Raw genomic sequence first — 13,539 nt, forward strand, 5'->3', positions numbered from 1 at the left:
GTATGCTATCATAGTTAGCATCAGTCGTGTTATCCTTGTTAGCTGGTGGTGTTACTTGCGGTTTGTTAGCGTCATTAGCAGTTAGCGGGGTTAGCTGGTGGCTGCTGAGTCATGGCTGTGAGGACATAGCTCGCGGCATTAGCACACAGTTTGTTTTAATGAGAAGAGTCTCGTTAGTGCGAGTTAGCATCGCTCCAGCGGCTCCAGAGCCGACACATGATTAAAGATCTTATTTTAGACGAGATCTCTGGACAATTCAGCAGAAGACTCAGATTGGTTCATCAGATTTAAAGCACGTTTAGTGCATTCTTCAATTGATACTGTGCAGTGATATCATGGGATGTTCTACATGTATGTGTATGGTGGAATGTTTCTTCAGTTACCATGGTAACACAATGCACACATTAGCAAACACAGCCAAAAATGTTTTTAGATTGTCTGAAAACTCAATAAAAAATACAAAATGTATTCAGGAGCCTGTGATCAGTCCGAGCTCATGGTCCTGTTTAGGGTGAGAGTGACTCACTGAAAAACTGTGACTGTAACTATATGTGAAAGAGACTTGTTTTACGCACCCTTTATAGTTTCAGGTAAGTCAGTTCTTTATGGTCAAATTGTGTTAAAAATCAGATTAAAGTCTAACAAAGCCTCAGACAGAGCAGTGCCTATAGTTAGCATCACACACTCAGGGAATGTTGATGACATCAGCTGCAAAGTATCAACTGATGGTTTTCAGATTCGAAATTTGGAGCTGTGTCCTATATTTGGGATTCCAATTGCACATATCATAGCAACCAAAGCGCCAATTGGAGCGAGGCGGCCTGCACTTGGCAACGCTGTCAATCAAACCTGTTGCTAACGCTAGCGGGAGCTACCTCGGAGAAAGAAGGTGCCTGATTGGTCTGTTATTAATGTTCATATCTTGATTTACAGACAAAATAGCAAAGTAAAAACCCCAGGATCATGTAGAGTGAGTTAATACTAACATTTTAAGATCAAAATGACGAGTCTGACAGCAGGTGGCTAGCAGGTTAGCCATGTCCATTTATATATACAATCTATAGTTCCACCTCCAGTTTTTATAATAGCACTTTTAAGTACATAGTGGAGGCGGAACGTCACCTGCACTTTAAATACTGGTACCCACAAAAATAACCAAGCCTTAACAGTGATACAGAGGGTTGAAAAAAGGTAATAACAGGCTGACGGAGGGGAGAGAGAGTGCATTTATGTTAAGCCTGTTGAAGCCTAATTCATAATGTTTTAAAATGGCTGCCTCTGTGATAGTTGGGGCTTGGAGTGAGATGAGGGAGATGTACTGTCACAAACTCAAGGACAAACAGGAGGAGGACGGTTCTACTTATGCGGTGGAGATGAAGCAGAGGAGGGGAGAGATAGTGTATTTATATGAACTGTATTTAAGTGTGATTTAAAATGGCTGCCTCTGTAATAATTGGGGCTTGGGGGCGAGGGGAGATGCGCTGACACAGACTCAGGAAGGAAGAGCCGAGGCACCGGGTAAAAAGAGGCGAGTTTGTAAATGTTTTCTCTCAAACTGATGAAAATTTAATGTTCACGTTTAATATTGAAAAAGTGTTTGAATAAAAATGTTCCGTCTGAAGAGAACCTAGATGAGCCATGTACGTGCACCTGAGTCTGAATCAGAATATGCTCTTTATAATTCCAAAAGAAGGACACAGAATACTGAACGTCATGAAACTGAATCACAACCAAATCTTAAAGAGGTGTATCACACTTCTATGCGGTGTTAAAGAGGAGGTATTTTATTTCTATGGGGTATTACAGAGGGGTATTACACTTCGATGGGGTATTAAAGAGGAGGTTTAAAGCCTACAGGTCTATATGTCATTTCCTGTCCTCTTCGGGAATGTCCCTGTGTGTCAGATGCCCTCCCTGTGTCTCTATGCGACCTACTCTGTGTATTTTATGAAAGTGTTGATAAGACCTCTATAAATATGTTCTGAAATGATCAGTGCCATAATAGCTGAGCGGCTGGCACTAATAAGACTCAGAAAGCTCTCCAGTTGGACTCCTGGGCCTCTCTGTGTAGAGTTTGCATGTTCTCCCTGTGTCTGTGTGGAGTTTGCATGTTCTCCCTGTGTCTAGGTGGGTTTTCCTCTGGGCACTCTGGTTTCCCCCATCAACCCAAAACATTGTCCAGCTGAGGTCGTCCTGTCCAAGACCAGCTCAAGATCTGGAGATGATCCCACTGCTCCTGACAGATTTATTCTCTCTGGTCTTAAACCCGAACTAAACCAGTTCTAAACCAGTTCTAAACCAGTTCTAAACCAGGTCCAAACCAGGTCTAAACCAGGTCTAAACCAGGTCTAAACCAGGTCTTAACCAGGTCTAAACCAGGGCTAAACCAGGTCTAAAGCAGGCCTAAACCAGGTCTAAACCTGGTCTAAACCAGGTTTAAAGCAGGTCTAAAGCAGGTCTAAAGCAGGTCTAAAGCAGGTCTAAACCAGGTCTCACCAGTATCTTGGCGTCTCTTGCTGTATTCTCAGGTATAGTGACGTAGTACTCGTTCTTGTCCCATAGGGGGGGCTGGTTGTGCAGGTTGGTGATGGTAACGCTCAGCTCCACAGAGCTGCTCCGGTTTCCTGCGTCTGTAGCAACAATCTGCTGTGTGATCCTGGATGTCTGAAACAGAACAGAAAAAACATAAAATACAAAAAGAACCAAAGAAACAAGAAGAAAGACGTTTAGTTCTGCTGGAAATAAGGTATACACATCCAAGGTGTTATATGCAATGTGAAAGTCACGTCTGAAACAGGAAACAAGAAAGACAGGAAATACAAAAATGACCATGAAGCTATAACAAACTGGATGAGCCACGCCCCCTCTGTCCTGGAGTCAGATCAGTCACCTACACACGATTCTCCCATGCTGGATTTCAGATGATACAGTTATTGGTAAATGGTCACGATTTTATATAGAGCTTTTCCACCTTCAAGTCACTCAAAGTACTTTATATGAAGGAAGCACTCACACATTCACACACACATTCACACACACACCCCCACACACATTTACACACACATTCACACACACATTCATATACACACATTCACACACAGTCCACACATCAGTGAACACATCAGACGCTACAGTTGTCAAAAGTTGAATTTATGCCGTTTGAGGTGCTGCCTCAACCAATCAGAGACTAAGCTCCAGTGACGTAGGGACATCATTATCCAGAAGAAGTCCTTGTTTTGTCCTTGTTTAGTCCTTGTTTAGTCCTGGTTTAGTCCTGGTTTAGTCCTGGTTTAGTCCTGGTTTAGTCCTGGTTTAGTCCTGGTTTAGTCCTGGTTTAGTTCTGGTTTAGTCCTGGTTTAGTTCTGGTTTAGTTCTGGTTTAGTCCTGGTTTAGTTCTGGTTTAGTCCTGGTTTAGTCCTGGTTTCAGTTTTGTTTTCTCCTGGGTGTATCTAAACTCCTCATTACACAGATGTAGTGTCTATAGTGTGAATAAAACATGAGTTTGAACAGGGACAGAAACCACAGACAGAATAATGGGATCAAAAACAAATAGCCCATGTTCACTTTCAGACAAGCATGGGCACGCTTCTGGCTCCAATTTGGCTGCAATTTGGCTCCAATTCTATTAGCTAATGTTAGTTGATTGTCAGCATTGCTGACACCCAGCAACACCCACTCCCTGTTAAACCATCAGGAATGGAAGTGGGAAGAGGCGTTACCTTCAACAGCCTCGCTTTTAATTGGATCTTTGGTTGCTATGATACTCGCGGTCAGAATTGCAAATATGGAACTTGGCTCTAAATTGACTCTTATAACTGCTCCAGCCTCGATGAGCTTCATTTGACTGGAGCCGAACGCTGTGGGTGACGTCACACTCTGTTCTCTCTCTGCTCCCTCTCTCTCTGTTCGCTCTCTGTTCTCTCTCTCTGCTCCCTCTCTCTGCTCCCTCTCTCTCAGTTCTCTCTCTCTGTTCTCTCTCTCTCTTCTCTCTCTGCTCCCTCTCTCTGCTCCCTCTCTCTCTGTTCTCTCTCTCTGCTCCCTCTCTCTGTTCTCTCTCTCTCTGTTCTCTCTCTGTTCTCTCTCTCTGTTCCCTCTCTCTGTTCTCTCTCTGTTCTCTCTGTTCCCTCTCTCTCTGTTCTCTCTCTGTTCCCTCTCTCTATTCTCTCTGTTCTCTCTCTCTGTTCCCTCTCTCTCTGTTCTCTCTTTTCTCTCTTTCTCTGTTCCCTCTCTCTGTTCTCTCTCTCTGTTCCCTCTCTCTCTGTTCTCTCTTTTCTCTGCTCTCTCTCTCTGTTCCCTCTCTCTGTTCTCTCTTTTCTCTCTTTCTCTGTTCCCTCTCGCTGTCCTCTCTCTCTGTTCCCTCTCTCTCTGTTCTCTCTCTCTGTTCCCTCTCTCTCTGTTCTCTCTTTTCTCTGTTCTCTCTCTGTTCCCTCTCTCTTTGTTCTCTCTCTCTGTTCCCTCTCTCTCTGTTCCCTCTCTCTCTGTTCTCTCTCTGTTCTCTCTTTTCTCTCTTTCTCTGTTCCCTCTCTCTGTTCCCTCTCTCTCTGTTCTCTCTCTCTGTTCCCTCTCTCTGTTCTCTCTTTTCTCTGTTCTCTCTCTCTGTTCCCTCTCTCTGTTCTCTCTCTCTGTTCTCTCTCTCTGTTCCCTCTCTCTCTGTTCTCTCTCTCTGTTCCCTCTCTCTCTCTGTTCTCTCTCTCTGTTCCCTCTCTCTGTTCTCTCTGTTCTCTCTCTGTTCCCTCTCTCTCTGTTCTCTCTCTCTGTTCTCTCTCTGTTCCCTCTCTCTCTGTTCTCTCTTTTCTCTGTTCTCTCTCTCTGTTCCCTCTCTCTCTGTTCTCTCTCTCTGTTCTCTCTCTCTGTTCCCTCTCTCTCTGTTCTCTCTGTTCTCTCTCTCTGTTCCCTCTCTCTCTGTTCTCTCTGTTCTCTCTCTGTTCCCTCTCTCTCTGGACTCAGTGTAAACAGGGCTGGTGTGAATCATTTATGTTCCAGCTGTGACTCATGAATATTCAAACTCAACAAATCTGAGCAAAAAACAGACAATAGACACAAGATACAACTGAACTAGGACTAAACCAGGACTGAACCAGATTAAACCAGGACTAAACCAGGACTAAACCAGGACTAAACCAGGGAAGCAAAATAACCAAATGCTTTTTTCCTCATTTCAGTTCTAGTGTGGCCATTTTTGGACATAGACAGTCATGAGATCTTGGATTAAAAGTTCCTGTATCAAAGCAAAAGACAAAGTTCATATGTGCCAACTAGACAAATCGTTGTCGGAGTGAAGACGTTTCGCTCCTACAACAAAGAGCTGAGTGAAAGAGTGCAAAGGTTTAAAGCAGAGGCTCAAGTCTGCATGTGGATTATAGCTACAGAATCTAAGACAGAAACAAAGCTTTACAGCTTTAACAATGTCTTTTCTGTATTTCAATGGGACACAAGATTTGTTTCCATAAAAAAATAATGATTTTGATTTTGTTAAAAGTGTTGACTCTTTCAGTCCATGTACCATTTAGTGCAGGGGTCTCAAACTCTCTTTTGTGACGGGAGTACACAGCGCAAGTGACACGTGTGTTTGGGGTTTTACTGATTTGGCAGAACCTTCTACACACAACATGGTAATGCCACACTAACATTAAACTTTCATATTTCAACCAAAACATGAACGCCCTTCGAGACAACTGCTGTTGTGATTTGGGGCGTTACAAAAATAAAATGAATTGAATATTGCCCCCAGACCGCGAGTTTGAGACTCATGTTTTAGTGTATGCAGATTTGTAACTCACACATCACTTTTTAAAATCATATACGTTTTATTTGCATTCAGTGATAATTTAAGATTTATGTGGGAATTTCGAATTTCATTAAAATCTTGTTGCAGTTTAAAAAGAGCCTGATCAGCAGAGGGAGCACTTTCACATAAAACAGCATCATCTGCATATAAATATATGTGGCTTTCTCTTAAATTTCAACAAATGAAATTAATAAATATAGTAAAAAGCAGTGGACCCAAAATGGAGCCTTGGGGCACCCCTTTACTAAAAGTTATAGAATTAGATCTAAACCCATCTGCTACTACTTCCTGGGTTCTGTCTGATAGATTTTGGAACTAATCACATGTAGCCCTGCCAAGTCCAATCTGCTTCAGATGCTTCAGGAGGACGCCATGATCCACTGAGTCAGAAGCTTCAGTTAAATCAATAAACCAAACTACACAATCCTGTTTGTATCAAGGGCTGAGAAAATGTAATTTAAAACTTTTGTGTTTGCAGTGACAGGAATCTGCCCTTTTCTGAAACGTGGTAAGATTCAAAATGGAGCATTTATTTAGATACATTGGAAATTGATTTGCAACTAACTTTTCTAAAACTTTTGCAACACAAGGTCATTTAGATACTGACCAGAAATGATTTACATTTGTAGTCGTCTCACTCAGGTGTTTCCCATCATTCTGGTAAAACTTCCATTGGAACTGATACATTCAAATATGTAAAAGGTTGAACTTATACGGGGCAGCTGGTAATAGAAGTTTTCGATCAAGGTCTATGGAGTGGAGGGTATTTAAGACCTTCATGTACTGTAAGTGAAAGGACTGAACCAGGACTGAACCAGGACTGAACCAGGACTAAACCAGGACTAAACTAGACTATAAATTGACCAGGGACCTCATTTGAAGCGCAGTCACATAACCTGCCCATAGGTCCAGATCATATGGACTGTTCTGTCTCTCCAGTGCTCAATAACTTTATATAAGACTTTATATAACACATTTACACAGGACATACACTGGTTTCCATTGATTGATTGATACATCGCGTTGCAGATACATAGTGCTGCCACCATACTAAAATTTCAAACTGGATTTCGATACTAAGGAATAGTATCAGTACTCAATACTTGACAGTGATTCTGATACCATGGTGATAATAAAAACTGTTTCTTTAGACAATATACTGTGATTTTTCCACATTAAATGGTAGGACTTTCTTTTCTATCCCCATGTGTCTTATATCTGTGTTCACTGGTGTGGTTTATTTCTGTCCTGTCAGTGGGACTTTTTCAGTATCGGTACCTGCCAAAAATGAGTAGCTAGTTTTGATACTAGTTTAGTATCATTTAATTTCAGATTTTTGATACTTTTGGCCACTTTGCTGATACAAGAGTCTGGCTGCATCACGTTGTCATTAAGAGGAAAAAGCTTCTTCATCTTCTTCCCTTCACTGAAAAAGCTGAATCGGTGCATCCCTAGTAAGATGATCTTAAAACATTTTTGATAGTGTTTGCTCATGTGTGCATTGTGTCACCATGGTAACTGCTGAACATTCTATCAAAGACATACATGCAGAGCAGCCCCAGTGTCATGTCGCTGCAGAGTATCACTAGGAGTGTGTGAGTACAGAGCAGAGAGCGGCTCTGTGTCTGTACCTGTGAAATGGGGTGGTTGACGTAGATCCAGCCCGTACTGGGATTGACGCCTAAGTAAGCCGGGCTCTGATTGGTCAGGGAGTACGTGATGGCCGCGTTACTGCCCTGGTCGTCATCGTGTGCCGCTGCCCGAAGGAAACTAGTCCCAACCGGAGTGTCCTCTCTCAGGAAGTCTGAACACACAAAGATTTAAGTGTAAAAATACATATGGAAAAAAACACCACAACATCAGCAGCAGTTTAACGAAAGACATTTGACCTGCCCCCGTCTCAGTGTAACACTACAGAGATACAGGAGGATGGGAGGGCATCTGACACACAGAGGGCACCTGACACACAGAGGGCATCTGACACACAGAGGGCATCTGACACACAGAGGGCACCTGACACACAGAGGGCACATGACACACAGGGAGGGCATCTGACACACACAGGGAGGGCATCTGACACACGGGGAAGGCATCTGACACACAGAGGGCACCTGACACACAGAGGGCACCTGACACACAGAGGGCATCTGACACATAGAGGGCACCTGACACACAGAGGGCATCTGACACACAGGGAGGGCATCTGACACACACAGGGAGGGCATCTGACACACGGGGAAGGCATCTGACACACAGAGGGCACCTGACACACAGAGATACAGGAAAATGGGAGGGCATCTGGTGTCACATAGCTGGTGTAAAATGTGACTGTGGCTTTTGTGTCGACGGATTTGGATCAAAGTCAAACACACCAGGGATTCTCTCTATCTTAAGCTCTCTTTCTCCCTCTCTCTCTTTCTCGTTCTCTCTCTCACTCTCTCTATTTCTCTCACTCTCGCTCTTTGCCCTCCCTTTCCCTCTCTTCCTTTCTGCCCTCATCACTTGCTCCTTTCTTGCTCTCACTTTTCTCTCACTCTCTCTCTCCTTCCCTTTTACCTCTCCCTTTTTCCCTCAGTATTTGTCCACCTCCCCCTTCCCTCTCTACTTTCCCTCTCTCCTCTCTCTTGTTTCTCTCTTCATCTGTCTGCCTCTCCTCTGTTAATCACTCCTTCTCCCTCTCCCTCTCTTCCTCTTCCCTCTCTATAAAATGTTTAAATTTATGAATGTGTCGGAATTCTGCTGATAAAACGGGACTGAGACTCCCTCTCTGCGCCTGTCACCCCCTCCCTCTGTGAAAGCCACCTGACAGAGGGAGGGCACCTGACACACAGGGAGGGCATCTGACACACACAGGGAGGGCACCTGACACACACAGGGAGGGCACCTGACACACAGGACGGGCACCTGACACACACAGGGAGGGCACCTGACACACAGGGAGGGCACCTGACACACAGGACGGGCACCTGACACACACAGGGAGGGCACCTGACACACAGGGAGGGCATCTGACACACACAGGGAGGGCACCTGACACACAGGGAGGGCATCTGACACACAGGGAGGACACCTGACACACAGGATGGGCACCTGACACACATAGATACAGGGGGATGGGAGGGCATCTGATACAGGCATATGGGATTGTTTCTATTTTGAAGTGTTACTGTTGTGTGTTGCTTGTGCATAAAACATGAGAACTATAGACGATAAAGTGCTTCCTCCTACAAAATGTTTCACTGACAATGCACTTCTGAAAATAACACACTTTAGTCTTCAGGCGCTTCTCCAGGCTGTCAACATGATGCAGAGGAGGAACCAGGAGGAACCAAGAGGAGGAGAGGGTCAGAGGAGCAGAGGAGAGGGTCAGAGGAGCAGGGGAGAGGGTCAGAGGAGCAGAGGAGAGGGTCAGAGGAGCAGAGGAGAGGGTCAGAGGAGCAGATGAGAGGGTCAGAGGAGTAGGGGAGAGGGTTAGAGGAGCAGGGGAGAGGGTCAGAGGAGCAGAGGAGAGGGTCAGAGGAGCAGGGGAGAGGGTCAGAGGAGCAGAGGAGAGGGTCAGAGGAGCAGGGGAGAGGGTCAGAGGAGCAGGGGAGAGGGTCAGAGGAGCAGAGGAGAGGGTCAGAGGAGCAGGGGAGAGGGTCAGAGGAGCAGAGGAGAGGGTCAGAGGAGCAGGCGAGAGGGTTAGAGGAGCAGGGGAGAGGGTCAGAGGAGCAGAGGAGAGGGTCACAGTAGCAGGGGAGCAAAGGAGAGGGTCAGAGGAGCAGAGGCGCAGAGGAGAGGGTCAGAGGAGCAGGGGAGAGGGTCAGAGGAGCAGAGGAGAGGGTCAGAGGAGCAGAGGCGCAGAGGAGAGGGTCAGAGGAGCAGGGGAGAGGGTCAGAGGAGCAGAGGATGTCTCACATTGATAGCGACTGTTTTCGAAGCGTGGCGTGTTGTCGTTCTCGTCTCCCACGGCAATGGTGATGACGCAGATGCCAATCAGCGGCTCCTCCCCTCGGTCTGTGGCGGTCACCGATAGGCTGAGCTCCCTCTGACGCTCCCGGTCAAAGGTCACCGTCGTGGTGATCACTCCTGTAAACAAAAACAGAATTATAAGACAGGAGCAGAGACAGAGGAGCAGAGACAGAGGAGCAGAGACAGAGGAGGAGAGACAGAGGAGTAGCACCTGTCAGGGGGTCAATGCTGAATCCTGATTGGACGCTGTCTCTCTCCATGAGACCATAGCGCACCTCTCCGTTCTGCCCCAGATCGGCGTCTTGGGCCTGGACACGAAGCACCGAGGCGCCTGGGGGCTGGTTCTCCAACACAAAGGCCTGCTCACTGTACTTAGCACACTGCAGTCACAGAGAGAACACTGGAGTCACAGAGAGAACACTGCAGTCACAGAGAGAACACACTGCAGTCACAGAGAGAACACACTGGAGTCACAGAGAGAACACTGGAGTCACAGAGAGAACACACTGCAGTCACAGAGAGAACACACTGCAGTCACAGAGAGAACACACTGGAGTCACAGAGAGAACACACTGCAGTCACAGAGAGAACACACTGCAGTCACAGAGAGAACACACTGCAGTCACAGAGAGAACACACTGCAGTCACAGAGAGAACACACTGCAGTCACAGAGAGAACACACTGGAGTCACAGAGAGAACACACTGCAGTCACGGAGAGAACACTCTCACGATACTCAGTGTCTCTGTCTGAACCAGGACAAAACTAAGATCAAACCAGGTCTAAACCAGGACTAAACCAAGACTGAACCAGGACTAAACCAGAACTAAACCAGGACTAAACCAGGACTAAACCAGTACCTTGGTGAAGATTGGCTTGTTGTTGTTGATGTCGTTGATGCCCACTAGGACCTGTGCGGTGGAGCTGAGGGGGTGTGGCCCGCCGGACGCATTGTCATCGGTTGCTGTGACGTTCAGGATGTACTGCGGCCCGGAGAGCGAGGGGGCGGGGCTACGGCGAAGCTTTATCACCCCTATAGGACAGGACAGGGATGCAGGTTAAATCTGTCTCTCTGTTCCTCTGTCCCTCTATCTCTCTGTACCTCTGTCTCTCTGTCCATTTGTCTCTCTGTTCCTCTGTCCTTCTGTCTCTCTCTTCCTCTGTCTCTCTGTACCTCTGTCTCTCTATCCATCTGTCTCTGTCCATCTGTCTCTCTGTTCCTCTGTCTCTCTGTCCGTCTTTTCTTTGACATTTAAGTGAAACCAGAGGCTGACGTCTATAATCTGAATCTTATCTTCAGTTCCACCTTATTTGGTAGCAGTATTTTTATATAGAGCTAGCTAGCTTGTTAGCTAACGATAGGGGAGATAAATCGGCTCATTCACATCACTCACATGCTTGTCCATGTCGCACCATGTGACCACTCTAACCAATCAGAGCTTGAGCTTGTTAGAGTGGACAGAGCAGGGGTGAGCAGACTTTTTGACACCCGGGCCACAGTGGGTTATAAAATTTGACAGATGGGCGGGGCCAGGATATATTTATGTTTATTATTAGAGATTTGGCCTGTAACATGTAGCAAAGCATGATAACAAGGCTCATTGTACAAATTGTTTTCCAAATGCATTAATAAAATTAATAATTAATTTATAAAATTTCTGTTAAATAAACACAGCAGAAAAACTCACATTCAGTTTTATCAAGTGCCAAAGGTAAATTGAACAAAGTTTACTCTTTGCTATTTTAATATAATTTGGTCACGTTCAACAGGCCGGATTAATAAACCCAAAGGGCCGTGTGTGGTCCCCGGGCCGTAGTTTGCCCATGTCCAAGTTTTTTAAGACAACAGATGGATTTTTTACTGAGAAAAGTTATATTTGAAATTATGTAAAAATCAACACAATATTTGACCTTTGTTCAACTGTCTGTCTCTGTCAGTTGAACATGAGCAGTTTGTGATTACATTGCACTCTATAAGAAAAATCCTTTCTGGGCAGGAGGGATTTCTTGGTTGTAGTACCAATAAGTGACCACTAGTCCAACTTGAGACAACTCAAAGCAGTAGAACCTTGTCCAGTAATTTGAATAGATTCATGGAGGAAAAGCTTCAGCTCAGCCACAGCAGTGGCAGTGTTCTTAAACTGCAGCAGCTGTCACTTTTTAGATTTGTTTTTTGTTTGTTAGTGTTCAGAGTTTTTACAGAAGAAAATGTCATTACTCAGTGTTGACTCTCATAATGTTTCCACTCGCTGTAAAAGTCCTGACTGTGGTGATGTAAAGTCCTGACTGTGGTGATGTAAAGTCCTGACTGTGGTGATGGTGTAAAAGTGTCACAATCCCTGTCTGTCCTGCCCTTCTGTGTCTGAGCCTGGAGCTGGAAAGGAGATCTTGGCTCCTTGTTGTTGCTCCTCTTGTGTTTTCGCTTTTTGACTCTGCTAAACTGGATACTTCTGCTTCTCACCAGATCCCACTCCCTGGACCCGCTCAGCTCTCCCGCCTCCGACCCTGCTCTTCTCTACCGGTACTGTTCATCCCGTCTCCGTCTCTGCTACTCACGGTCTGTCCCTGGACCACGGCAAACACCCCACTCCCGACTCACCGATTGATCTACCGTCATTTTTGCACTTGCACTCCTGTAAATAAACACTGTTAAACCTTTCCCCGAGTTCTGTGTTTTTGGTCCCTCCTGTCAGACGTTACGACAAAAAGTCCTGACTGTGATGACGGTGTAAAAGTCCTGACTGTGGCGATGTAAAAGTCCTGACTGTGGCGATGTAAAAGTCTTGACTGTGATGGCAATGTAAAAGTCCTGACTGTGGCGATGTAAAAGTCCTGACTGTGGTGATGTAAAAGTCCTGACTGTGATGGCGATGTATAAGTCCTGACTGTGGCGATGTAAAAGTCTTGACTGTGATGGCGATGTAAAAGTCCTGACTGTGGTGGCGATGTAAAAGTCCTGACTGTGGTGATGTAAAAGTCCTGACTGTGATGACGGTGTAAAAGTCCTGACTGTGGTGATGTAAAAGTCCTGACTGTGATGACGGTGTAAAAGTCCTGACTGTGGCGATGTAAAAGTCCTGACTGTGGCGATGTAAAAGTCCTGACTGTGGTGATGGTGTAAAAGTCCTGACTGTGATGACGGTGTAAAAGTCCTGACTGTGATGACGGTGTAAAAGTCCTGACTGTGGTGACGGTGTAAAAGTCCTGACTGTGATGACGGTGTAAAAGTCCTGACTGTGATGACGGTGTAAAAGTCCTGACTGTGATGGCGATGTAAAAGTCCTGACTGTGGCGATGTAAAAGTCCTGACTGTGGTGACGGTGTAAAAGTCCTGACTGTGGTGGTGTAAAAGTCTTGACTGTGGTGCTGTCTTCTGTAGAACCTCTTCATATTTTTGGAGGCATATCGTTATTCAAAAGTTCTTATTTTGGGAGTAGTATTTTTAGCACCTTAAACCCCCTCCACAGTCAAAAATAATCTGAAAATTCATTTCCCTGTCACCAGAAAGTCTTGATTTGATAGAAATGTATAATGCCATACCATGCAACATTCTTATAATAATATCTCCATGGAGAATCCCTACCATAAATGTTACACAGTGATCCTTTAGTTATTTTTATGTCTCCCCGATCTCCTGTACCTCTATGTCCCCCCATGTTCACCCTGCATCTCCTCTGTGTCCCCATTTTCTTCTGTAACTCTGTGTCCTGTCCGTGTCCACTCTGTGTCTACTCTGTCTCCCCCAGTGTCCCCTCTGTCTCCTGTACCTCTGTGACCCCCTGAGTCCTCCTGAGTCCACT

General features: G+C 45.5%; 1 protein-coding gene across 1 annotated transcript in view; it reads right to left on the reverse strand.

The window, feature by feature from the left end:
- Positions 1–13,539, reverse strand: part of si:dkey-22o22.2 (neural-cadherin) — a 94,522-nt gene that overhangs the window by 44,164 nt on the left and 36,819 nt on the right. The window contains exons 10-14 of the mRNA XM_033980683.1: positions 10,600–10,772; positions 9,951–10,119; positions 9,686–9,856; positions 7,420–7,592; positions 2,497–2,664 (exon numbers count right to left, since the gene is read on the reverse strand). Coding sequence (XP_033836574.1) covers positions 2,497–2,664; positions 7,420–7,592; positions 9,686–9,856; positions 9,951–10,119; positions 10,600–10,772 — 854 coding nt within the window. The remainder of the gene's footprint in view (positions 1–2,496; positions 2,665–7,419; positions 7,593–9,685; positions 9,857–9,950; positions 10,120–10,599; positions 10,773–13,539) is intronic.

This window comes from Periophthalmus magnuspinnatus, chromosome 16 (assembly GCF_009829125.3).
Source record: "Periophthalmus magnuspinnatus isolate fPerMag1 chromosome 16, fPerMag1.2.pri, whole genome shotgun sequence".
In the NCBI taxonomy this organism is placed as follows: Eukaryota; Metazoa; Chordata; class Actinopteri; order Gobiiformes; family Gobiidae; genus Periophthalmus; species Periophthalmus magnuspinnatus.